The following is a 27,916-nucleotide window of genomic DNA, read 5'->3' as shown; positions in this document are numbered from 1 at the left end:
AGAGAGAGAGAGACAGAGAGACAGAGAGACAGAGAGAGACAGAGAGCCAATGATGACAAATGATGACAGATACATGCAGGTTTGACACTGGCAACTTCAGACTTTTTTTCTGCTTCTTCCTTAGGCTGTGGCTAAAGACCTTTGCCTTTGTGGTATTCTATTGTTACCCAAGTGCCTTTTAACTTATTTAAATGTGCCCTCAGCAAATCTAGTGGAGCAAAGGATATCAATTAAGCTCCTGAAAATAAAAAAGGACAATTCCATAGAAAAATTAAGCCTCAAATTCTCATTGGAGATTTGATAAATGTCTAATTTGAAAAACTCTAAAAAAGTTTTATTTTTGTCAAATAACTTATTTCTAGTAAATAAGCAGGAAATGCACACTAGATATCCTTTCTGATCGTATTCAAGAACACCCTTACCAAGCCATATCAAGCTTCAAGTTCATGGCAAAACACTTAGTTCTCTTTTGATCTTTGGTTTTTTAAAAAAAGTTACCTTGTTCATAAAAATTTGTTGGTACTGGAAGGATATGTAATTTCCTCAGTGTGGGCATATGACCAGAATACAACCTTCATGAAGCTTATTGGATACTAGCCTTTGAGTGTACCCATGGTTAAATTATTTAATCCCCTGAAACCAAATTAATGGTGAACCCCATTGAATTTAGCTAGTCTAGTCCTTGGACAACAGATATACACTTCTTCACTAGTTGTAGGATGTGCCCAAATTTGCACTTTATTGGAGAACTAAGGGTTACCTCCATGTTCCAATGAGACATTGGAATAAAATTTCAGAAGAAGTTCATAGGATGAAAGCAAGAAATGCCTAAACAAATCCCCAGAGCAAATGCCCTTTTGACTTAAAATACATTCATCCAACAAACATTTAGTAAATGTCTGTGTGTACTAGGATTATCTTCCTTCCTTCCTTCCTTCCTTCCTCTCTCCCTCCCTTTCTTCCTTCCTCTCTCCCTCCCTTTCTTCCTCCCTCTCTCCTTTCCTTCCTCCCTCTCTCCTTTCCTCTCTCCCTCTCTCCCACCTTTCCTTCCTTCTTCCCTTCCTTCTTTCCCTCCCTCCCTCCTTCCTCCCCAAATTTATAATTTCATTAGACTATGGAAATCTTAACAAGGCAATTCCCTCTATCCACTCTATGCCTTATAGTCCTAGAGAACTGACTGGCGCACTAACAGTATAAGTGATTGTCTAGAGTGCAACATTAAGTATGTGTCTGAAGTGGTACTTGAACCAATGGTCTTCTTGCCTCAGTTCCTGCTCTCTGGCTTGTCTTTTTTCCCCAGTTCTACCACGTAACTGGTGCTCAGTAAATGCTTGTTGATTGGTTGATGCCCAGTACTATGCTGTCTATGCAATGGGTATACTAGAGATTACATTAAAAGAAAAAACAACAGCCAGATTGATGGTATCGTCCTCCTCCTCTCCAGGAAACCAACTGAAACCAACAAAGAGAAGCAGAAGGGCATTTGATCATCATGTCTGAGCCTTCTTCAGCACTGGTGTCCGACATTATTTCTTACCAGATTAAAATGTCATTGTGAGATATTTAACAAAATGAAAATGTAAAAGGATATAGATCATGCTAATATATTGTCATTTTGCAGCCTGCAGATCTTTATGTACATTCAGTTTCTACTGAAATTTGACACCCCTGGTTTATAGAATCATTTCCCGATTATTGAAATTTGATTTACTATATTTTTGAGTCTTGATATACCCTTTAAAGAATGGGAGTGGCCAGCTGAAACCTCTTAAGATTTATGGGTAATATTTGAAATGAAGATAAAGAGGGGGAAGCCTGCACTAGCCACTCCATTGAGGTTCTGATCATGCTAAAATGATATTACAACATAGAGAAATGCAATGATGATGGTGACAGTGGTGACAGCTAGCACTTACAGAATATTTCATGAAACACTTCACAGATGTCATCTCATTTGATTCCCACAACAGTTTTGTAAGGTAGATGATATTATCCCCCTTTCACAAATGAGGAAACTGAGGCTGAGAGAGGTTGACTTTTCCAGGGCCACCCAGCTGGTAAGTGTCTGAGGCAGGATTCAAATTCAGGTCTTCCTGACTCCAAACCCAGCACTCTACCTGTTGCACCACCTGGCTGTCTATGAGCATCCTCCCAGAGGAGCTGGAAGGAGCCTCATTAACTTTCTAGTCATACCTGAAAAAGAATCCTCTCTATCACATACAGAATAATAAATAGTTATCTAGACTATCGCTCAAATGAAATTATATTCATAAAGTGCAATTCCCCATTACATAGAAGGGACTTAATGTGTGCTTTTCTCTTCCCCCCCTTCCCTTTGCTTGTAGATCTCCAATGATAGTGGAACCCCCTGCTTCCTGAAGCAGAGAAATGGTCATTTGGGCCATTTTACTTGCTACCAGTCTGCATTTTCCTCTTTGCTTCTTCCGTCTCTTATTCCTCAGCTTCCTGATACAAATTGAAACCTCCCACATCTTCTCATCCTGTATCGTTCTTGTCCATGTTTTCTATAAAGATTCCTTTGTGGATCCCTACCAATACGTCAGAGGCCATCTTTGCCTTTGGGTCACTCTCCCGTTCTCGTATTCTCCCTTTCTCCAGAAGGTATCCCCCCTCTGGTCACACGCAGCCTTTACAATGACTCATTTGCAACATGTTACCCACAATGACTTGCTCAATTGATCAGCATCATAACCACGATTAGCTGGTCCTTGAAAAATGTCAAGGTATCTTTTAAAGCCAGTAAATTTTGTAAGCAAATATTTCCAAGCAACTCTCAGTTACTTCTTTGCAAATAAAATGTGTATTGTGTCAGTTGGCACAGGATGAAGGGAACTATGCAGGCGGGTTTGCAGTCGTTGAATATGACACTGCAGAGCACGCTGAGGATGTTCAGCAGGCAGCTGACGGGATGACGATTAAGGGAAACCAAGTCCAGGTGTCCTTCTGCGCCCCCGGAGCATCTGGACGAAGTACTTTGGCAGCACTGATCGCCGCACAAAGAATGGTAAGGAATGCTGCCTTTGAAAACCCCCCAAATTTCTCAGAAATGAAGCAACTGCTTCATACAGATCATAATGCAGACAATTGCATTTTTGTCTCAGTTTCCTCTATCCAAGATCATTGATTGTCATGTCTAATGTCTTCTCATTCTTTCATTCTATTTGAACAACAACAATAATAACAGTAATAGCTATACGGCACTTTAATTATACAGCACTTTAAGGTTTGCAAAGGGCTGTACATGTAGTATAAAATAACAATGCTGGGAAGCAGGTGCTATTATTCCCATTTTACAGGTGTGGAAATTGAGACTGAGAAAAATTAAGTGACTTACCCAGAATCCTATGGCTAGGAAATGTGTGAGGCAGGATTCAAACTCAGCTCTTCTGACTCCAAGTCCAGGACTATCCACTATGACAAGCTGCCTCCCTAATTTGCCTTTTGTCACAAGATTTTGAAAAAGTGCTTTCAGGGGTGGGAAATAAGTAATTAACTAAGTGACAATTTCTTAAATCAACCCAGAAATCATTGCAGTGCAAGGAAGATATTGTTTAATAAGGTATTTGCAGCTTTGCTTCACTTCCTGTCAGAATTCTGGCACATATGATCAAGGAGATGGTTTGTGAGCATTTAGAAAGGGAGGCGGTGATCAGAGAGCCAGGGTTTCTTCATCAAGAGTAAGTCATGCCAGACTAACCTCACCTTGCATTATTATCAAGTGTTTTGAGCAAGGTATTTGACATTCTCTCCTCAATTGCTCATAGTTAATAATGGATATGTACAGGAAGATGTATTTGGATCTGGCTGAATGAAAGCATTCATAGGTCAGTGTCCATCTGGAGCCCAGACTTGACCACAGCCAGAGTACTTATGGTGTTTTGGTCAACACTCTTCTTGTTCAGAAAAGCATTGGTAATGTCCAGAGAAGGGCAGCTGGGGTGATGGAGCCTCTAGTTTATGCAATAAGGGTCTAATAAAGGCATGAAGTCTATGTAACCTGGAGAAGACAAGACTAAGGGGGTGAGAGAGGCCATGATGGTTGTCTTCATTTCCATAAAAAGCTGTCCTGTAGAAGAGAGATTAGACACCTGGTACTTGGCCCCAGAATCACGAGCCATAGGTAGATGTTGTAAAAAGATGATGCTAGCTTGATGCAAGGAAAAACTTCCTTAAGTTCCAAGCTGTCCCAAAGTGCCTAGAAAGGTGTTCTGGGTTTCCCCTCACCGGAGTCTTCAAGCAGAGTCTGGATGACCCTGCACTGACTGAGGATACTGTAGTTGGAATTCTCGTTCAGAGACAGCGTAGACAAGATGACCACCAAGTTGCCTCCCTCCTAGCTCCAAGCTGCTGAAATTCTGTGACCCCAGAAGCTGTCTCCTCAATCCTAGGGTATTCTTATCATGCTGGATCGATCTGTTTCTAATAGTACGTTCCAATTTCTTCTATACCTCTGTCATTTTAACATTGATTCATTTTATGATGAGAGTCTGTCTATTAAATTGATGCACAAAGGTTCTTTGTGTGTTCTTAATCTATCTTGTGATGGTCTTGAAATGTTGCATAGCAGGAGATCCCACAGAACTGTAATTCAAAAAATGTTGTTATTCTTAAATTGGGATTGAATCTTATAACCAATGAATGCCATAAAGGAGCTTATTTTGAATGTAAATATGGAAGATTTGATTTGTAAATTTAGACATATGGTTATTCCCCAAGCAAAGATTAAACAAGTAGTATCTTTTGCATTTATCTTGGTTCTAATGTTGCTTATTTCTGTGTTCATTTAAGATGCGCAATAATCGAAAGGGTTTACTTCCAGAGCCAAATCCAGTCCAGATCATGAAGAGTTTAAACAACCCTGCCATGTTGCAGATTTTGCTGCAACCACAGTTACATGGACATGCTGGTAAGCCAGGTGGGCGTAGCTGTTAAAATACGTTGTATTCCAAATTCAAAATTGAGTGTTAACTTTGGTGCTCTGATGAAAAAAACACATTTGTAACCCTATGTTTAAAACAGCATTAAAAGTAAGTAAATATTAGAGAATCACACAGAATCACAAAATTCTGAGTTGGAAAGGACCTCAGTGGCCGTGTAGGCCAAAATATACACAGGGAGGAATTTTTCCCATAGAATATTCAACACGAAGTCTTTCCCACTTTGCTTGAAGATCATCCTTGGGGAAGAGTCCACTCCCCCTCTCGTGGCATCTCATGACATTTTGGGACCATTCCATTGGTTAAAGAGTCTTTCCGGACATGAAGTCTAATTTTGCCTCTTTGTAACTTCTACCCACTGATCCTTGGCCCTCTGGGGTCAAGCAGAAGAAGCCATATGATCCCTCTTCCATATGCTGTCCCTAAGATTCTGCCCTCCCTACCTCTTCTCACCAGACTAAACATCCCTCAGCTCCTTCCTCTGGTTCTCAAATGGCACGAATTCTAAGCCCGTCACTATCCTGCTTCCTCTGGATCCTTTTTAGCTTCTTAATATCTAAGATACAGCCTGGAAAACTGAACACTGTTGTCCTCCAGGTGTGGCGCAGTCAGGCAAGGGTTTAAGAGGTGCATGATCACTTCCCTGGTCCTAAATGACTGCAGTCCCTCATAGTCACCACCATCTTTCAGAGACCATTGACTCTGACTCCACAAGCACATCTACCAATGCAGTCTCACGCACTGTGGTCTAAGATTAACTGTATTTTTTGTTAGCTATTTGTAGCACTTTTTGCTACAGTACCGTGAATACCAACTCAGATACCTAGATATGCCCACAGATACATAGAGTTAAGAAATGATACATAGATATATAGCATTGTTAAAGGTTCACCATATGCCAGGTATTGTGCTCATTGCTGGGGACACAGATACAAGGAAGTCAGACACTCCCTCCCCTCAAGAAGCTCACAATCTAATGGAGGAAGAAAGCACATAATGGGGATCAGGCAAGTGGGAGATGGCAGGAATAGAAAGATAGGGCACCCATCAGAGGCAGAGCAGTAAGAGGGAAGCAGGAGGAGCAGTCTGGTGAGTCCAGGTGGGAGGGGAAGCATGGCTCTGCTCTTTCTTAAAATGGTGGTTGAGCTTGAAGTTCACTAAGAAACCCAGATCTTTTTCAGGTGAATGATTGTCTGGTCAGGTCTCCCCCATCTTATATTTATGAAGTTGGGCTTTAGAACACAAGTGTGAGACTTCATAGTTGTCAAAGTTTTACTTACTGGATTAAGCATAGTGCTTTGACCCATTGGGATGTCTTTGGGTCTTGACGGGGTTATGGAGTGTGTTGTTAGCTCTCCCTCCCAGCTTTGGGTCATTGGTGTATTTGTTACACATGCTGCCAATCTAATACTATGATGAGCCTACTAAATACACCAGGCCAAGTCCAGATCCCTGAGGGTGCTACACCGGGGACCTCTTTCCAGGATGATTCCAAGACCGTTCATGACTCCTCCTTGGATGTATCCATTCCTACAGGTCTAATCAACCTAATTGTATGATCATCCAGCAATTACTTTTCCCGAAAAACATGGGAGAATTTTATTGAATGCTTTGCTAAAATTTAGATAAACTACAGCATCACCTTTACCTACCAGCTTAATAACCCCATTACAAAAGACAATGAGGTCACTCTGGATTTACCTATTTACACTGAAACCATGTTAGCTTCCCATGATCATTGCTTCCTTTCCTAAAGGACCATTGACTGTCCTATTAGCAATATAGTCTAACTTTTGGCCAAGAATTGACATCAAACTCACTGGCCTCCCCCTGCCCCTTACATTCTCATTCTTTTTTTGATAATTAAGGGATTTGCCATTTTCCAATCCTCTGATAACTCTTCTTCCATGCTCTTTGGAGTTCAGTGGCTCAACCATCACATCTACCCCTGCTTTCAGCCCTTGAGTTTATAGTTGATCTGATACATATGACAAGTGTCTTTTAGGGCAGCTTGATGCTTTCTTATGTCCTTCCTTTGGGGGCAAGGGGGTGGGTATCAATGCCTAGCTTGTACCCTGTCTTGCCCAGAACCAGGCTGCTGTGAAGCTTCCTGGTTATCTGACACCCCACCTCATTTCCAACTCCCATGTTTATATTTTCGTCCCCTATCCAAATGGAAGCTCCCTGAGGCCAGGGGCTGTTTATTTCATTTTTATATTTGCATTCCCCGGTGATTGGCACAGTTTTTGGCACTTAATAAGTGCTGTTTTTCTTTTCATTCATTCATTCGCTCACTCACAGAATTTTGTTCCATTCCTTCCTTTCCCAAGTTCATTCTCCTTGAAAGAGAAGATCAGAATTAGAGTGCCACCTATAATCCTTGTCCACTCCATAATGGGCAATGATCCTTTCCCTCCTTTGACCTTCCTCTTTTTTTCTATAGCTACTTTCTTCATCAATTTCTTCTCATTCTGACCTTTAGCACTCTTAACATTTTTTTACAGGATAATGTCACATTTTCATATATATTCTTTTCCCCCTCTCCCTTGCTTCCACAGTCTTTTACACGTCCTTTTTTAAAATCTCAGTTGGTTCTCTCTGTCAAACAGATGGGCAAGATGGTGCCATGAGCTGTGGAGGGGTCCAAACTGGCATGCACTTCCTAGAGTGTGGAGGTGGAGTACTTTTTGCATTCAATAAATATCAAACCATAAAGATAATTCTTGTCACTGGCATGTGGTTTATTCAGTTGATAATGATTAACAGAACAGTGTTACTCATTTACTTTAACAAAGGTCATAGTTTGGCTACGCCTTTTCTTTGTGAAGTTTCAGGTCTACTTCCTCTTTCTTCTTCCTTTACTTTCATAAAAAGGCATTCTGTCACAAACAATCAAGGCAGCATTGCTTTCCAACAACACTATTCAGTCCTTTAGTAAACACAGCATTGTCTTCATATATGGCTGGTCGTCAGCAAAAGAACTATTCCGAAAGTTTGGATGTTAAGTCAGTTGTCTGGACCGTGGAATGCATTTTCCCCTTTAGTCATTGTTATTGATAGTGGGTATACAGGTTCCCAAGCTGACTTTCAAAAGCCTGTTTAACCCCTCATGCAGCTCAAGTAAAATTTGTGCCACTGACACTCTCTAAGCAAGCCACAAAGTATAATAGTGTTTCTAGAAGAAAATACATGTATTGGTTCTAACTCTGGATGCTATGAACACATCTCCCTCCACTGTAGAGGAAATAGGAATTCCCTCTCTCCTCATCTACTCCACTAGCTGGGTAGTAGGTCAGGAACTCCCTTTGGCCCCCAGTCACTAGCGGAAGGATAGCAGGCTTGAGCCATTTTGAAGAATACAATTTTGCATCACTAAGGGTAAGGAAAAAGAAAGGAGCTATGAATGATGAGAGAACCAGGGTTGGGGACCTTAGGGAGTTGTGGGTAAGGAGAAGTTCTTGTGGGGGTGTGGGAGTGTATGTAGAAAAAAGGTAGTTTTCATCAGCAAGAATCACTTGCATCTGGAGAAATCAGGAAAGGCTTCATGTAGGAGGTAGTATATGAATGAATGAATGAATGCATAGCATTTATTGAATGTTTATCATGTGCCAAGCCTGAGATGAGGCAAGAATGACAATCAGGAATGGAGGTAATCAGTCAAGCCAGGTCCTGTGCCAGGCATTGTGGAGACAAAGACAAGAGGGTGCCATTGCCTGCCAATGAGGAGAAGACATTCCATTGGGAGAGCTAACTTGCGCATATATGAGAATATGAAAATGGAATACATAAATGTGACTGATAAAAAACAAAAACTTCCCTCTGGGATCCATGCTTCAGTGACTCCGTGAACGAGTCTCTATTAGTATATAAGGGGTTTTCTATATCGATTCAAATATGGGCTAGACCTTCTTTACAAATCTAACTTTAGTAAAACCTTAGTGCAGATCACAGGCATGGCTCCCAGAGACTTGGGGGAAGCTCTCATGGTCTCAGATTATATAAGTGGCAGCAGCAGATGCTGCACGGTTGCTTCCACTTTGACCCCAGCCACTGTTGCCCTCTTCCCTCAGACACTGCCTTCCACTTCCACTTTCTGTATCTCAGATCTACAATGTTTTTGCACAGTCTCTGCTACTAGGATGTAAGCTCCTTGAGGACATTGATGGGTTTTGCCTCTTGGTATTCCCAGTGTGTAGCAAGTAGTAAGCATTTAATAAACACTGACTGATGGACCCACTGATTGGAACCTCACTCCAAAGCCCATTAACTCTCCCTCCTGCCCCACAGGATGTGAGAGGTCAGAGGGAATCACTAGGGGTAAGATATGGGAAAGGATGCCTGCGTGTGGCTCCTTCTTCAGATGGTTTATCCTTTGTCCTGGGGCCAAGGATCTGCATCCTGCTTTTACAGAGATGAGCCCAAAGCTTCTACTCTACCTTCACAAGCAGTCAATGGGATCAGCATTGTGGAGATGAAAACCAGTGAGAACATGGAGGCAGGGATGATACACCCCTTAGCATGATGGGATTTGTCAACCTTTATAAGAGAGTCAAGGACTGAGCACACAGAGAAAGGAGGCAACAGTAGGAAGAGAGAGATGAAGGGAGAGGGCAGTGGGGGAAGCCATTTCCTCAGCCATGGCCAGTCTGCCTTCCCCCATTTGCCTTTCTGAGCCTCTCCACTTGAACTTGACTGGGCTCCCTGGAACCATGGAGCTGACGCTGAAAATAGTATCTAGCTTCCAAATAGGTCATTCTTTAAAATACGGTGATTTTGTCTAATGGTTTTCCATTGTCTATCTGTGTGCTTCCTTTCTAAGAATGTTTGTTTTAGGTTATAGCGAATCCTCGGATAACTGTCCCAAATTCTGACATGCTGACTCTCTGGACTCCCCACTTACACACACACACACACACACACACACACACACACACACACACCTCTTTGCTTTTGACTGCTACAGAGGGAGTTAAATTATCCCTGACCTCTGGGGGTGAGCACCCAATGGGACCTGGCTAGGATGGGCTTCAGTCCTGCCTGTCCAGGCAAATCTCAATGTCCAACTCACAGCTGAAATTGAAATGGGCACAGCTGAGCTCATCTCCCCCCCACCACCTTCTCCTTGCATCTCCCCATTTCTGTTACTGGCTCCACCACTGTTCCTGAGGCTGGAGAGCTGGTGGGATCATAGTGTATCACAATTGAAAGGGACCTCAGAGGTCGTAGGATCATGGATTTAGGGCCAGAGGGGTTATTAGAAGTCATTACACCCAATGCTGTTATTTTACAGAAGAGGGAACTTGACTTGGCTGAGGTCACCTAGCTTGTAAGTGTCTGAGGGAGGATTTGAGCCCAGCTCTTCCTGACCCCAGACATAGTTTTCAATGCACTTACGCATCTTCCCCAGCCCATCCTTGAACAGCAATCTCTGCCTCGAAATCCCCCCCCAACCCCAGCCTCTCTCTCAATCCAGACCCCAGAACAGGAGGTGCCATTGCCTCCTGACCAGCACCTGCTAAAGTGTTCCCTTATTTCAGGTTGAAATCTGCAACTCGTAGACCTTGTTCTGCTCTCTGGGGCCTTTTCCTCATGGCAGGCTTCCAGTATCTGAAGATGATTATGATACTGCCCCCACTCTACCACGTTTCCTTCTCTTCAGGCTGAACACCCTCAGTTCTGTCAGCTACTGTAGGGTGCCTGAGGCCTTTGTGGCCCTGCGTTTTCTCTGCTCATCCATGAACATTATGAATGTTTCAACTTTTTGCTATTCAGTCCTTTTGGACATGTCTGACTCTTTGTAACTCCTTTTGGGTTTTTCTTAGCAGAAATGCTGGCATGATTTGCCATTTCCTTTTCCAGCTCATTTCACAGGTGAGGAAATTGAGGCAAACAATTAAGTGACTTGCCCAAGATCACACGGGTAGTCAGTATCTGAGGCTGGATTTGAACTCAGGTCTTCCTGACTGCAGGCCAGACACTCTACCCACTGTACCATCTGGCTGCCCCATACTTCAATTGACCTGTGGTTTTAATGGTAAACAAATCAAATTCTCTCATATTCTATCCATCGTTCTGTCCATGTCCTGCCATGTATTTGCTTTGTCACTTTGGGGGAGGCCCCTCTCACTCTATGGACCCAACCTTCCTCTTCTGTAAGTTGGACTAGGTGGACACTGGCTCTTTCCAGCCTTAGCAGTCTAACTTGAATTAGAAAGCTGAAAGAAGATAAATATATCCCACCTCTGACACCAGCAGGGTGACCTTGGGTAAGTCACTTAACTACTTTGGACCTCAGTTTCCTAATCTGTAACATCATCTCCACAGTCCCTTCCACTTCTGAATTATAAGGACACACCCATTCTTTGCCCGCTCAGGATTCCTGTGGCCCTTTTTCTCATGTCTTGTGAGAGTTTCCACTGTTTCACGGAATTGAAATTTCCCTTTTTCTTCCAGCAGTTCTTGGAGCCTCTGCCAGTTTGCCTCATCTGGTGAACCCATCCATCACCCCTGCATTTTTGCAGCTGAATAAAATACACCAGGTATGGTCCAGACCTGTGATCTCAGTCCAGAGAACCCTGGGGGTTTCATTTCCTCTCCCCTATCCTATTTGACAAAGTCTGGGTAACTTGGGGTTACAGAGATTTGCCTGGGGCACTAATGGCCTAAGTGTCACCCAGCCAGTATTTGGCCAAGGCGGGACCTGACACCAGGAATTCCTGATTTCAACTCTCTCCTTCACACTATTGCCCACCACACCAGGTGTATCACAACTAAATAGAATTGGATTTTCTGATTTGAGGAAGCTTTTGTTTGTCATTAGCTGCTGAAGTATTCAAGGACTTTCAACTATATAATAAAGAAAATAATGAAAAATGTAATTATTTTTAAGGTATACGACTTGGAAAAAAGATAATTCAGTTATGACATACTCCTTGGTTGCTATAAAATATGAAACAGCCTATTGGGAACAAAGCTTGCTGCTTATACTTTGGCTCTGGGAAAGCAGGCAAGGCAGGCCAGCCAGTGGAGAATGTTGCCTGCTTCCAGCAAGGCTTTAACTCCAACTGTGTTATTGTTCAAGGATATCTGAAAGCATGATAATGTGATAATATTCTTAGAACTGGGGCAGTCAAAGGGGCAACAGTGATCCTAACTTGCAAAGCAGCAAACAGACCTCTTACCTTTATTCCTGAGAAGTACAGATTTTAAACTCCAGTCCAGGCTGCACAGCATGCTGGGGCCTTTTGCTCCTGCATGGCCTCAGGAAGGTTTCCCAGCTGGCCATATCGGCCTGATGGGATCATTTCTGTACCTCGTCTGAGCCATTCTGACAAAGATCAGAACTGCAGTCCTTGGTTAATCTGAAGTTAAATTGTAATTTCAGTTAGGAGGCTGGTGAAAAGATTGATTGATATCAGAGTACCCTCTCTACCAGACAGAATGACTTTGGACTTTCTATATCTAGCCATTAAAGATTGCCTTTTGGATAAACCCACTGCCATCATAGTGATAGGGGCTGAACCAGTCTTTGATATGGGAAACTCCCAAGAGAGGAAATTCCCTCTTCTAATGTAAATTGGCGCTTTCTCTGCAGTTTTAGAAAGTTGCCTAGAGCCCTCAGAAGTTATGTGACTTGCTTAGGGTCACATAGTCCTCTAGTGAGTCCGAGACTGGATTTGAACTCAATTCTCCCTGACTCAAGACCCAGCACCCTATTCACTGTGGTGCCCTGTGTTTTTGTATGCTATTTTGTCTTCATTAAAATATTTTAAAATCTTATCTATGCCGTCAATCAATAAATATTTATTGGGCACCTACTGTGTGCTGGACATTGTGCTAAGAAAACCTTGACATGTGCTAGGTAGTCAGGGCTCCATGTGGTCCATGATCAGTTCCACCCTTTCTGATGCTGGGTCTCAGTAAAGTGGAAAAAAAAAAGTTAAAGAAAAAAAGAAAAACCAGAGCCTATTCTCATGCTCATAACTAAGCACTTACTTGAATTCATTGTCTGAGCTGTAAGGTTATTAATGCCTTTAAGAATATGGTGAACGTTTTAACTGGAAAACTTTTGTGAAAATGCTCCTCGAGTATTGGAGATGAGTTTCATGAGTTCATTTTCATTAGCTCCTAACATCTATCCCATTAAATACTTGTTTGTGTTGAATACAGACAAGTTGTCTTTAGTATAGATTGCATTTAATACAAATACAGTTGCTGTTTTATACAAATATTGTTGGCTTTTAATACCATTCACAAGATAATGTGACTTCTGATTGTCTGGACTTGGTTATAACATGGAATGAGTCATATGGGAATCAGATCTAGATAGATCTGTAGGGACCCTAGGACGGCTCTTTCATTAGACATTGGGACGTATCCAGGAGTAGTGGGTATTCCTTAAGTAGTCTATCTTCTACATGTGGAAAATTTGGTATAGTGTGAGCACCCTCTCCCCCAGACTCATTCCTTATCTCATCTCTAAACTCATTTGTTCCTTAGAGTGGAAACATCATCCGGGACATCAAGAATGGGACTGGGTTTTGTGTGTGCCTTGTCGAGCTGTTCTCCTTTCCTTCCTGATGCATCTTGTATTTCGAAATGGCAATAATAAACAAAACAATAATAGTAAAGGGTACAAGAGTTTGGATATTTTGAGGAAAGTATGTCTTCATGGAAATGAACCTCTGATAAGAATTGAAAAGGAAAGGTATTCGAATGCATGGTGGTACCTAGAAGTTGATTGTTTTGGTATCTTGGTGAGCATCCTATGTCGCGAGAGGATTTGTTGTTAAGCTGACTTTTTTCCCCCGTCATTTTTTAGCAGAATTCAGTTATGAGCAATACCTCTCGTTTATTGCTTCAGAATCTCTCTTACTTACAACTGGCCCAGCAACAGCTAATGAAGATGGAGAATATTCATACAAACAGTGTAAGTGTAATGCTTAACTCAACAATTCTGTTAAATGAACTTTGCCCTTTTCCCTCCTCAATAGTGTTTCTAGTCACAGCTACAGCAGAGGCCACTCATGGGCCCCATCCCACTGCTCTGTTGCTGTCCTGGGCTGAGCAGCCTGGTCCCCCCTCCACCCCACTCCTCAGGGCTCGACGTAATGCCAGTGTATGCAGAGCTCCCAAACTCAAGTGATCCACCAGCTGTAGCCTCCCCAGTAGCAAGAATTCCAGACCTATGACACCCCCCAGCCCAGTGGGATACTCTATTTAACAGACTTGGAATTGCTGTGAAGAGAAGAGATATTTCAATGCTTTTCCTTTTCTGTAGAAACCTGGATTGCTGGGTGAAGCCCCAGCTGTGGTTCTTCAGACGGCGCTAGGAGCTGGGGCAGCACCATCCCTGAAGTCAGAGTTGGGGCACCGGGGAGAAGAACATAAAAGTAAATGGGGTCTCTTTCCATACCTTCATGTAGTTCTGTTTTTCCTGAGAAGTCCGCTGTGAGGTTTGAAGATCATAACTTGACCCTCGGCTTCTTTTCCTTTAAGGCAGCTAGGTGGTGCAGTGGTTAATGCACAGGAGAGTAAGGAAACGAGGTCAAATCCTGTCTCAGATATTTCCTAGCTGTGTGACCATGGGCAAGTCACTTGACCTCTGTATGCCCCAGTTTTCTCATCTATAAAATGGGAAATAATAATGCCACCTGTTTCATAGGGTTGTTGCGAGGCTCAAATGTGATGTTTTTAAACGTTAAAAAGCTGTACAAATGCCATCTGATTTTAGGGAAAAAGCAAACCCTCAAATGCTTTACAATAAAAAATGTAATGAGTTCTGTCCTGGGGGAGGGGACTGATAGCCGAAGTGCTGATGGCTCTTGAGGGTAGATAGTCCCATGACAGGTGATGCCTCAAGGTCACATCCTGGCTGTGAATCACTTAGACAACTCTCCAGAATGCCAATTCTGCAGTAGCTGCAAATCTGCATTGATCAAAGAGTCTCCCCACTGTGAACTCCCTTACACCCGCGAAATCACAGGTTCATGGCAAAACCTTTCCAGGTTATTCCACCAGCCAATTTTGAGACTCCAGGGTCCTCCCCATGACATGATGCAACATCAGAGGAAGAGGAGAAATGGCCATGTACCTTCTGGATGACACCTCCCTTCTCCCCCACCCCCGGATGTCTCACAGGCATCCAAACTGGCCGTATCCAAAGCTAGACCTCATTCTCTTCCCCCTCACCCCAACCTTGCCCCTCTTCTGAATCTCCTTTCTGTCAAGGATGCCATCTTTCTTCTTGTCATGGAATTCATAACCCAGAGGGCAGATCTTGCCTGGCTCTCTTTGTTCCTTTCTGTACAGCATGTTCTGTCCCCTGCCTGTGGCCTTTGCATAGCCTGTCTCACCACACCAGAATGTTCTTTCTTCTCCCCTCTGCCTCTTGGAAGCCCCAGCTTTGTCTCTCCTCAGATGCCATTTCCCAAAAGATCCTTGGGATCTTTCCAGCTGTTACTGTCCTTCCCTTAAACAAGGCTCTCCTTACTCAGATGGATCAGATGTGATCGATTTGGGGAAGTTCCCTCCCATAACAATGACAACAAGTAATCATGATGATGATGATGGTGATTGCCAGCATTTATATGGCACTTTAATATTTGCAAAGTGCTTTGCAAATTTCTCATTTGATCCTCACAATAGCCTGGAAGGTGGGTGCTGCTATTATCCCCATATTACAGTTGGGGAAATTGAGGCAGAAAGAGGTTAAATGATGACTTCCCCAGCATCACATAGCTGCTAAGTGTCTGGGGGTGGATTTGAACAGAAGTCTTCTCCACTCCGCACCCGCTGCATGCAGTATCTTCCCATCAGTTCCCCACAGGGAGACCTCCCAGTGTGCTGGTGGACTTGCTTATTTGCTGCTGAAATCCCAGGGATAGCAGCACAGCTTCTTTGCCCAGTAGTCCTCAAGCTCACCCTGGGCACACTTTCTCTCTAGTTTTATTTACTAAAGCATGTACACATTGTTTCCCCCAATAGAACATAAGCACTTCAAGGGCCAAGATTAGTTCATCTTGTGTTTTTCTCTAGCACTTAACACTGTCCTGGGTACCTAGCAGGCATTTAATAAATGCTTAAGGAAGGATAAAAAATGAGTAGAAGAAAAGAAAGGAAAATGGAGGAGGGAAGAAGGAAGGAAAGAGAAGAAAGGAAGGAAGAGAAGGAGGGAGGGAGAGGAAGGAAAGAATGAAGTATAAAAAAAGGAAAGAAGAGAGAGGGAGGGAGAAAGGAAAGGAGGAAGAAAGGAAGGAAATAAAAAGGAAGGGAGAGAAGGAGGTAAGAGAGCAAAGAAGGAGGGAGAAAGGGAAGGAAAGAAATAGACTATCCTGGAATTAGATAGATATAGATATAGATAGATATATAATGAATTTGAAGGGCTTCTGTCATAACTTAATAGCACCAAAAACCCTCCATCTTACTAAGTATTTCTAGTAAAAGGTTTTCCATTTCTTGATGATTTTATCTCCTAACCCAACTGCTCTTCTGACCTTGACTACAGCAGGAGCAGGGATCTTACCGTTCTTTCCAAATCAGCACACGGTTGGCCAAGGTGGGCCAGGGCCAAGCACTCCTCAGGACAAACCATCAGCCACGTTGGGATTGCCAGAAGGAACCGTCTCAGGGCCGCAGACTTATCTTCCAGGCTTTACAAATCCTGCTGCTGGAGGCTTGGGGACGGGTCAGCCCAGGCAACAAAATCAGCCCAAAAGCACTGAAGCAAGTTCAGGGGTAAGGAGATGGGAGTCAGATGGAGAGACAGAAAATAAATTTTCCTCTTAATTTTATGTTACATGAAATTGGTAACAGTATATAGCCTTTTTTCTTGGTTTAACCTGGAATGATTTATTAAAATATCTTTATAACAATTATTTTGAATGTCAGAAGAAAGTAATGATATATTTAAATTATCAAAAGGAAAAGCACCAAATACACACTTACACCAAACTATCTAAAAAAATATTAATAGTAATAGTAGCTAATATTTACATTACACTTTAAGGTTCACAAAGCACATTACCTATATTGCCTTATTTGTGAGGAAGGTGTTGTTATTATTCCCATTGTGCAGATAAGGAAACTGAGGCTTTCATTTGCTCTATGAATGCAATGACTATTGCTTTAGCTTTTCTAGCTGAAATGATCTTCCCATACATATTCTCTTCCCCTATTAGAATGTTAACTTCATGAGGGAAGGTAATTCCTTCCCCTCCCCTCCCGTCCCCTCCTTTCCCCTCCCCTCCCCTCCCCTCCCCTTCCCTTCCCTCCCCTTCCCTTCCCTTCCCTCCCCTCCCCTTCCCTCCCCTTCCCTTCCTTTCCCTTCCTTTCCTTTCCTTTTGCCATATCCACAGTAATAGGGATACTATGTGTCTGAAGGAAGACTTACTCTCTGGTCTTCCTGATTCCAAGCTGTGTCAGAGGTTCAGAGCAACCTATTTATTAAAATGGTAGAAGAAAATACCCACTTTAAAAGAAAAATTCAATTACTGCAAACAGAAATCACTTTTAAAATCATGTATGTGTGTATATAAGCACATGTTTATGTATATATGAACAGGAATCACTTTATATGTGTATAGATGTGTGTATATGATACATATAAATAGGAATTGCTTTTAAGAATATATGTGTGCATGTGCATACATATATATACATATATACTTAAACATAATATTTTGTATAAGTAAATATGTACATATATAATATAAATAGGAATCACTTTTAAACATATATACTATAATATAATATATGTAAGCTTTAACTGTGTAATATCTACATATATACACACTTTTAAAAGTGATTCCTATTTACAGTAATTGTATTTTTCTTTCAAAGTGGGAATTCCCCCCCCCCCAACATCTTAACAAATAGGTATGTTCTGAACCTACAAAATGGAGGAGGGGATAGAAGACAGAGTTTGGAATCAGGAAGATGAGAGATTGAATCTTCCTTCATATATGAACACACACACAAATATGTGTATGTTTGTATATATACATGAAATCATAAATGATAACATCATATCTATTCCATCTTGTTCATAGGTCCTTGTTTTGTTTAATTCCAGGTTTTGTGCCTATTAAAAATAGTTTCAAATGAATATAAAACAATTCTTTTTAAACCTGGGATATGGAGTATAATTTAAATATGCATTTTAACTTTTCTAAACATTTATTTTCCTTAATACTTTAAGAATCTTTGTGGAATTCTGTTAATAGCTTGGAAAGTTTTCCCAGCAGTGCTGCCATAGTTATATACAATTTGTCTGAAGTTGGTATTTTCTAAAATAGAAATGTTGATGTTCTGTCAGGCTAGACCAGGACAGGTCTAGTTGATTTGGGTGGAAAGTATTCCAGGTTGGAGATGTGGCCAGTGACTGCCTTCCTGTGCCCTCCCCACCCCCCACTCCCACACTAGGCATCCCCAGCTGCCACCACCATCCACCAGCCTGGACCACAATTTGGCAGCAAGGTCTTGTGGGTTTCCTTCATTTATTCTGGGGTTTGGGATAAAACCTTTGAGCAATATGATGGCAGCCGTTTTCTCCAAGCACCCAGCTCAGGCCTTTGCACAGTAAATATTTGTTGAATTGTATCAAATTGACTTGATTTTCCTTGTTTGATGCTCTGATCTCCATCTTTGTGCTTAGAAAAGGACACTGTGATCCCCGGCACTGAACATGGAAAGATGTCATAGCAAACTAACCTGATTTCCATTTTTGCAAGGTGTACTCAACTTGACGGAGCAGAGCAGGGCCAGAGATAGGCTCTGGGTGGATTTTAGTAAGGCACGTGCCAAGATTCATGAGGCAGTTAGGTGGCTCAGTGGATAGGGTACTAGACGGAGTCGAGAAGATCTGAGTTCGAATCTTGCCTTAATCACTTGCTCACTGTGTGGTCCTGGGCAAGTCACCTAACATCTTAGCTGTACTTTTGTCATCTGTAAAATGGGGATAATAATAGCACCACAGGGTTGTTGTGAGGATCAGATGAGATAATATTTGTAAAGCTCTTTGCAAACCTTGAAGTGCTAAGTAACTGTCCATCATTATTGTGTCCTCCTGGATAAGATCAGGAAATGGGGACTGGACGAGAATGGAATCAAAGGCCTTTCATACCTCGTTGTCCTATCACAAGCAGAGGGGGTTTACTGATGATTTTTGTTAACCTGGAAGGAAGTCTCCATTGGGATGTGTCAGGGCTCTGTCCCTGGCTCTCTCCTGTTCAGAATTTTATCAGGGATTTGGATGGATCAAAGATGGCAGACACCCAAATGCCCACTATATCACAAAGCTGGGAGGAATAGCTATTTCACTGAATGACAGGACAGAGAGCATGAAAGATCTCAGCAAGAGAAAGCTTTGGGTCATATCCAACCAGATAAAATTTGACAATGAGATTTATAAAACACTGCTGGGTAAAAGGGAAACCATGCTGGATTTGGAGTCAGAGGACCTGAGTTTAAATTCCAGCTCTTCCCCTTTTCTAGCCAAGGTCACTTGGGCAAGTTGCTTCATCTTTCGGGGCCTCAGTTTCCCCATCTGTAAAGAAAGGGAGTTAGGTTGAATTAGATGACCTCGAAGATTTCTCTAAATCTAAAATCCTATGATCTTGTGAAGTATACATGGTAAAAAAGACTAAAACTCAAAAGTTTTTCATGGGAAAAAAAAAGACAGGAATTTTAACTGGCCGCAGATTCTTAATCTAATACACCAGGAACTAAGTAGATGGGAGGCAATCTTATTCAATAAAATTTATTTATTAAGTTTCTACAAAGCTGGAAGAGACATAAAGTTAGAGAAGACACAGTGTCTGCCCTCATGAAGCCTCCAGTCTGTAGGGAGATAAGACACCAGCATAATAAGTGCACTTGAGGTATGAGGTGTCGATCTGGGAAGGGTCTTTACAGAGCCCAATGTGGGCCCTTGTCTTGTATCCTGGAGGTAATAGAGAGTGAGAACAGATGAAAACCCAAGTCGAGCAGTTCTCTCTTGACGCCATCCATTATGACTTCAGTGGTCCTTCCTATTCCTTGTGGAATCCTCTCTTCACCAGAGGCTCAAAAATGCAGCAAAACCAAACCCCCAAAGCATTTTCAATGTCCTTGTGATTCCTGTCCAGCCTCAGCTCATTGAAAATTTCAGTGTCTGTCATGCTCTTACAGAACCAGGTCAGGCTTTGTTTGGCCTTCGTGATCCTACAGCCCACCCTTGTCCTCACTTTCTGGACATGTCATCTAAAAGGACATGTTGTTCATTGAATCCCCTGTGGATCCACAATAGTGTCTTTAAACAAAGGCCCTGTCTTCTGCTCACTGGAACTCTTTCCCTTTGTGTCTTTGGAACATCATTTGTAGGAGTTTCCCATCGCTCATGGGCTATGAAATAATGCCAGAGTGGAGAAAGTGGTCTCTGTAAGAGCGATAGGCAGAGTCAATTTGGTGTGACTGAAAGGACAGGAGTGGATGGTGGGATGAATTGAAACTCTTCAGTGCTGGCACAATTCTACAAGATAGCAAAGTCTGGAATGTAAAATTGAGGTTCGTGGCTGAAGTGGATTGAAGGTGGTTGGATTGGATTGGAGGAGATTGAAGAATTGGTCACTTATGTGCATCGAGGGCTCGTAAGCATGAGATTCTAGTCAAGGCAAGGCATCCTGAGAGCCAGTGATGGAGGAGAGGCTGGAAGTGGTGACTGACGTGCAGCCAGAGTCTGCCAAAGCCTCCTCCTGTCCTGGAAGTGAGGAGAAGCAGCCTTCCGTATGGGGGCTGCAGTGGTGGACAGTCCTCAGCTACTTCCTGTAGAACGCATGAGGGCTACAAAGTCTGGGGCTGTGGGGAACTTGGTGGAAATTGAAGAGAGGTTCCAAAGGGCACGAGGGAACTGGCCAAAAGATAGGCCAAAAGGGCTGGTGGGGGAGCCTGGGGTTGGCTGGAATGGTGATGAGGGTGCATGGAGACAATCAAGTCTGACTGCATCCAAGGCCAAGAGACTATATGACCACAACTTGAAGAATCAGTATGATGGCAGCCACATCGGGCTGCCATGATCATTTTGTCAGGGCTTAATGTCAGAGGCCCAGCAAAAGTCACATAGCTCCATGGTTAAGATACAAAGAGCATTCTGGTGATGGGGTGCACCTAGACAAAATCTCACCCAAACAGGTCTTCTGCCCAATGACAAAACCATGAGCCCTCTGGGTAGAAAAGAAGATATGGGCAGCATGAGGCCTATATTAAATGATGATGATGATTTTTGGTCCAAACGGGATCTTCTCAGTGTGGGGACTCTCTCCACTGAGAAAACTTTAACAACTTGCCTTTAACTTAGAGCCTCAGGGCATTGCCTTCTCTACCAAGAGATGAAATAACTCAGTCAGGGTCACAGGCCTCATACTTGTCAGATGGAAGACTTGAACTCAGGTCTTCCTGACTCCATAGCAGTCCTTCCTCCTCTGTGCTAACCAGTCTCTCTTAGACTATATGAATAAAAAGCTAGTGTCCAAGTTAAGGGAGGCAACAGTTCCACCACATGCTGTTCTGGTCGCTGCAGAGGAGGGCCATTTCCAGGCACCACATTTTGAGAGAGACATGGTCAAGTGAGACTTCAGTGGGCTGAGGGTGAACTAGGTTATAAGGGGGTCTTGAATCTATGTTATATAAAGGATATAAAGCATATTAAGCCTGCAAAGAGAATACTTGGAATGAAGGAAATTATAGTGGCATTCAGATATTCAAAGGAATAGCTTGAGAAAGAGGGCCATTAACTCCAAATGATAAAACTAGAGCCAGCAGATAGATGTTACAGGGAGACAGATTAAAAGAACTTTATACAAATAGTGCGGACCCAAAATGGAATCATTTTCTTTGGCTGGGTAGTGAGCCACCTGTCACCAGAAGTGTTCAAACAGAGGCTGGGTCACCAGCTCAAATTCTGTCTCTTTCTGTTTCTGTGACCTCAGGCAGGCCTTTGCTCTTCCTGGGTTTCAGTGTCCCCATAATGTAAAATGTCCTTATAAACAAGCCACATTTCTTTCTTTCTTTCTTTTTTAAATAGACTGTGTCTAAGAATCAGACTTCGCTTTTGGGGGAACCACCAAAAGAAATCCGGCTTAGTACCAATCCGTACTTGAACTTGGCAAGTGTATTGCCAGGGGTGTGTTTACCAGGTAAGGAAAGAGCCCCTCCGGCTTAGTCTGTTTACAGCCCTTTGCAAAGTCTGAAAAGCCATCCGAGACTGAGCTGTTCCCCCATCCCAAATGCTGCCTATTCTCTGGGGGGCTGGCCAGAGTTTTGAGCACAGGTAGAGTGTCTGTTTTTCTCATCAAAAGAACTTACCATTTGGAAACATTAAAAAAGCTCTCACCCTCATGATGTGGGTCTTCCAACAAAAATAATCTTGGCGATCCCATATAATTTTCCTGTGGAGGGAAAATATTTTTCTTGTTATAAACATCTGCAGCTGAGTGTATCCTTGCAGCAATGTGGTTGAAGGTTAATGCCAGAGAGAAAATAATGGTGACCCCCTTAGTTCCCATAAGTATACAGTAACACTACATTTAGCTGGACATCTGACTTATTTCAGCCTCAGCTGGGCAGAGCAGAGCAGAAATGAGCCCCCCCCAAAAGGGGCAGGGTTGGGAGCTAGTCTGATCTGCTAAAGTAGTTCTCTCAAAAGCTCGTGTATGTTTTTTTTTTTCAACCAAAGAAGTCTGGGGTCCTTTATCAAGAACTTATTGACTCTACTTTTACATATATTTTTAACACATCAGTAATCTTATTTCTCCAACTTTAGCAAACTTTAAAAAGGAGTAGTCAGAGTACTAGTGGCCAAAATGACAGATGAGAGAAGAGGGTAAAGCACACAACTGTGTTGCATCTGGCACAATAGATGATGGTTCTGAAAGTCAGGGGAAAAGGTTAATTTATGTTTATGGAACTGGGGTCATGTATTTTTAGAAGAATTTCATTTTGAAATAGTTAAATCTTAGAATTTTGAAGCACATGTGCTTGGGGTATATGTTGCACTTCAGTAGGGTTCCATTATTAGACAGCACCAGATAGTGCTGGGTCTGTACTATGGGAAACATAAATGGATGCCACCTTGGGCTGCTTAAAAACAGGCATGTATGCCTTTCAGGAATAAGAAGGGGACAGTCTTTGTCCTCCGTCCTGGTCAGACTTCATGTGCCCAAATCTGGACCCAGAAGGGACATAGAGAAGCTATGGAGGACCCCTAAGACAGTGAAGGGTTTTAAATTTGTGGCTTATGGATCAGGCAAGGAACCAAAGGGGTGAAGGGTCACAGGAGATATGACGGGGACTGGCCTTATTTCACTTGGGCCCAGGGCTAGGAACACAAGCAATGGGTGGAAGTTACTGTGAGGCCAACTTTGGCTTGATATCAGGAAAAATTCCCTTCTGATGGGAGCCATCCCAGAGTGTGAGGAGCTGCCTTGGGAGGCTGCGGGCATCGCCTTCTCTGGAGGTCTCCAAGCAGATCTGGACAATGCTTTGTCCAAGACATTCCAGTGGGGCTTCATTTCATGTCCAGGTTGGCTAGACAGTGACTGGGGTCACCTCTAAGTCTCAAATTCCATCATTCTGTGATATGTTGAAGCAGAAATTTTTAGATGGCATGGCTATGGTTAGTTACTTTACGTTGGTAAATGCTGACCTGTGTCTGAAAGTTGAATAGAATAAGACTGTTTCATTTTCCAGTACAGTTACCCTGTGGCCCTGTGTTTCAATGGTGTGACTAACACAAGCCTGTTAATTTTACTTTCAGCCCCAGTTGCAAGTAAGACCATGAGTGCTCTACCCCAGACTGGAATCACAAGCAACATACTGGATGCCATCTCTCAGGGAATGTCATCACAACATGCATTGGAAAATTACATTAATTATTCTCAGCAGTTTGGTGATTATTCACAGGTAAACAGCAGGAACTGGTTTCCTTGTACTGGTGAAATCAAGGCTACTGGGGTTGGCTTCAATACCAGGGAGACCTGAGTTCAAGTCCCTCCTTTGACACATCCTGTCTGTGTCACATTGGTCAAGTCACTTAACCTCTCGGTGCTATAGTCAACTTTCTAAGTCAAGGCTTCTTAAACATGAACTTATTTTCAAATATATTTTCTAACTTCTTCCATATAATTGGCTTCCTTTGTAACCCTATATATTTTATTTTATGCATTTGAAAACATGATTCTGAGAAGGGGTCTATAGACTCCACCAGACTGTGCAATGAGTCCCTGGTGCCAAAAAGGCGGAAACTGTAAGTTGCCAAAAAGGTGCTAATTTGCATTAGTGGGAGGAATTTCCTCATCTGGGAGTATTCTATACCAGAAAATCACAGATCCAATAACTGTGCCTCATTGGTCACAGGGCACCTAACACAATACCAAGCTAGGAATTATGAACCATAGAAAGAATAAGCCATTAGCCAGCCTTTACTAACCTGGTCCTATGTGCCAAGTGCTGTTCGAGGTGCTGGAAACATAGAAGGGGAAATCAAGCCAAACTGGGTATAGCTGGACCTTTCGGTTGTTGTTTGAGGCTCAGGTAGTGCTTCCTGCTTCCCCCGGGATGGTTGCTGGCTTTTTCCAGGTGACTCATAGTTCCCCCTGTCATTCTTGTTCTGGTAGCATGGAATACATGCGTTTTAGGCTTGGGGCTGCTTTAGTCATGAAAGATTAAGCATCCTGGGAAAACACTGGCCCATCTCTTCAGTCTCTGTATATGGGAGGATAAGTATTTCTGGAATCTTAGTTAGAGAATAATAGGCATTTCATGAATCTATAGTTCGGATCATTAAAGCCCTAGTGGATGTGGGTGGTGATCCAGTCCAACTCTCATTTTACAGATGAGGAAACTGAGGAAAGTGCAGTGACTTGCCTCAGACCATGCAGCAAGTTATTCGTGGAGCCCAGGCCTTCTAAATCCCAAGCCAGTGTTCTCAGTATGCTGGATTGCCCCTCCTTGTTTATAATAAAATTTAAAAATTCAGAAATCACTTCACTTACTTTGAAGCTCAAAGAAAAGGGGGGAAAGCCATCCTAGATACAAAAGGTAGATCATGTCAGCGTGGCCACAGCTGTTTCCACTCCAGTGTCGTCCTCGGTGGTGAGACCTCAGTCCTCCGTGCCCCATTAACTTTACCATGCCATATACTGGGAGTCCTGAATTAACCAGCTCGGAACAGCTCCCCTCTGCTCCCCTCTGTCCTGTGTTCTGGGCAGCCTCCCCTCACTGGGTGTCATCTGCCTTTTCTAATCACACCTACTTGTCTGGCCAAGCTCATACTCAGCCTTTCCCTTGAAACCCCATCCTGGCTGAGAACGCAGCTGAACTAAAGGACCTTTTGGAGGGAATCACAGGATTTTCAAATGCACCCAGGGTAGCCTAGAGATAGAGAATGGAGAACTGGACCTATGAGGAACTCCCAGGTGAGAAAACTCCTCCCACTGATGCCCTTGGACACCCTCTTTGAAACTTAGAGTCTCAGAGAGTTGCCTCTAGAGTTAAGCACTAAGAGGTTAATTGACTTGTCCAGGGCCAAGGTCTCCCACTGCATCCTGAACCATCTGCAGTCATCCTGATGAATATCTGGCCACTGGACCCAGAAGGTTCTGGAGGAGAAAGTGAGGCTGGTGACCTTGTACAGCCCTCCCTCACTCAAATCAAAGTCAACTGCAAGTCATGTCATCATCTCCCTGATGTCATGGTCCTCTTAGAGAATGAAGAACAAATCACACACATACACACACACACACACACACACACACACACACAACCAGGGTCAAATGGCCAGGACGTGTCAGAGGTAGGATTTGAACCCAGATTTTCTGACGCTGAGGTCAGGTCTTTATGTCTCTCCCTATAACCTAAATTTACTTAAATGATTTATTTCAGTGACTATAGGTAAACATACTTCATCACCATTGCCTTTGGCCATTCCATTTACTTGGATTAAGACTCTTTTTATTTGTGTCTTTTCCCCACATCCCATCTTGTCTTTGCCTAATGCTCTATAATTGATTGTGTATCAGTTATTTATTCTATACTTATTATTTGACCTGCCCACAGCGCTGCTTTGCTTTGTGTACATGGGCACACACACACACACACACACACACACACACACACACATACACGCACACACTGAAACATTCTACATGAAGGGGATTTCAGCCTACAGTATGGTTAGCCTATCAGAGCTCTGCCTACCTGCAGATTTACTGACCCCAGTGGGATTATAAAGGACTGAGCACAGCACAGAAGCTTTTTCCTGAATCTTTCCCTAGTTCATAGTCTCCAAGTTTGTCTGTGGCCCCACAGTTTGCTTTGAATTCTCTTGTGTTAGGAGATTAGTTAACTATGTGACCCTCACCTTAGGAAATAAGGCTCATGAGAAAAGTGAACTGGGCTTTGGGCATCATTCTCTTCCCCTGTTCTGCTGACTTCAGGGCCGGATGCTAGATTGTTAAAGAAGTGATCTCATAGCAAGGAGCCAGAAGCCTGGGTAGGCAGTTATGCTTTAGGAAAGATAGTACGTTTCACAGGAAAATGATAACCTTTATTTCAAATCTAATATAATAATATTAATACAAATTTCAGAATTTCTTGAATTTATTCAAAATATGATATACTTATCAGGAAAACTGCTGTGATAAATCTAAAGATTAAATTTAGTTTCAACTACAGAGCCTCCCTTGGCTTTGTTAATAGCAGTGACTGGTACTTACATAATGCTTCCATTTCGACAAAGGATTTTATTCATATACATGAGCTCTTTTGAGTGTCACATGAAATAATACCCAATTTTCAAATGAAGACACTGAGGCTCAGAGAAGAAAGGGATTTACTCAAGGTCATATAGCTAGGAAGTGTGTGAGGTGGGATTCGAACCCATATTTTCCTGCTATCAATCCCAGCCCTCTTGCCAGCTCACCAGACTGCTTTACCTTTCCAGCCTTCACAGCAGAAAGGTGATCACCTTTGAGGTATAGTTGTAGCATGACAATATGAAGACCAGTTCCAAGCACTGAAGTTTTTGAGATTGGCTGTTTTGAAGGATTTCAAATTAAAATTGGAAACAGAAGTAATCGGTTTTGTTTTTAGTTTTAGGGTACTGTCCAGCAGTATTGTCAGCATTCTGCTCAGACCTGCAGAGCTACCTGTTGTAGGAGTAGGAGGATTAGAAAATAAAGACCCTCAAGCAAAAGCTTTTTTGGGCCAAGGCAGTCAGGGTTAAGTGACTTGCCCAGGGTCACACACTAGTAAGTATGTCAAGTGTCTGAGGCTGGATTTGAATTCAGGTCCTCCTGACTCCGGGACTGGTGCTCTAGCCACTGCACCACCTAGCTGCTCCTGAAGTAAAAACTTAAATTAACTTCCTTTCATTTAATCTCTAAGAATAGCTACAGAGCAGATGACTTAGGGAATGTCCATCTCCATCAATCAGTGAATATTTATTAAGCATCTGCTGAGTGCTGGGCATTGTTCTGGGAACAGAACAGGAACAGAAAGACCAAAGTGCCTGCCTTCAAGGAGCTTCTGTTCTAGTTCACTGGATTAGACGGCTGCTTTTCTCTCCCTCTTTCTGACTGCTGACTTCTAAGCCTGGGTCTGTGGGATCATACGGAGCCCCTACTGGGAGGGGCATCTCCCCAAAGGCATCCAGGTACCATAAAGCATCTGCTTTGCCTACTCAGGTGGGTAGATGTGGCCATCAGCATCTGTAGAACCTTTGTTGAGAAGCAACCTGCTTTACATTGGAATAAATGAATCTGCTGGTGAAATGAGGACTGGAAAACAGGCAACATGTTCCAGAGTTTTACTGTTGGGAGGGTCAAATGAAATAATGTATGGACAGTGCTTGGCAAATCTTAGAGTGCAGTGTAAATGCTTGCTATTGTTATTGTCACTACTGCTTTTAAAAAATACTTGGTGAA

The 27,916-nt window shown here is 42.8% G+C and overlaps 1 protein-coding gene across 1 annotated transcript in view; it reads left to right on the top strand.

Moving 5' to 3' along the window:
• Nucleotides 1-24,137, top strand: part of LOC138165129 (ribonucleoprotein PTB-binding 2-like) — a 98,549-nt gene extending 74,412 nt beyond the window's left edge. Inside the window, exons 4-11 of the mRNA XM_069093285.1 lie at nt 2,834-3,025; nt 4,810-4,927; nt 11,412-11,497; nt 13,780-13,887; nt 14,239-14,350; nt 16,465-16,694; nt 22,018-22,129; nt 23,749-24,137. Of these exons, the coding sequence (XP_068949386.1) occupies nt 2,834-3,025; nt 4,810-4,927; nt 11,412-11,497; nt 13,780-13,887; nt 14,239-14,350; nt 16,465-16,694; nt 22,018-22,129; nt 23,749-23,972 (1,182 nt within the window). The 3' untranslated portion in view covers nt 23,973-24,137. The remainder of the gene's footprint in view (nt 1-2,833; nt 3,026-4,809; nt 4,928-11,411; nt 11,498-13,779; nt 13,888-14,238; nt 14,351-16,464; nt 16,695-22,017; nt 22,130-23,748) is intronic.
• The last annotated feature ends 3,779 nt before the right edge of the window (nt 24,138-27,916 follow it).

This window comes from Petaurus breviceps, unplaced genomic scaffold, assembly GCF_028583685.1.
Source record: "Petaurus breviceps papuanus isolate PSGF00001 unplaced genomic scaffold, PetGlider_PUasm1.0 208, whole genome shotgun sequence".
In the NCBI taxonomy this organism is placed as follows: Eukaryota; Metazoa; Chordata; class Mammalia; order Diprotodontia; family Petauridae; genus Petaurus; species Petaurus breviceps.
The sequence above is the reverse complement of the archived record's forward strand: the minus strand, read 5'-3'. Positions and strand labels throughout refer to the sequence as shown.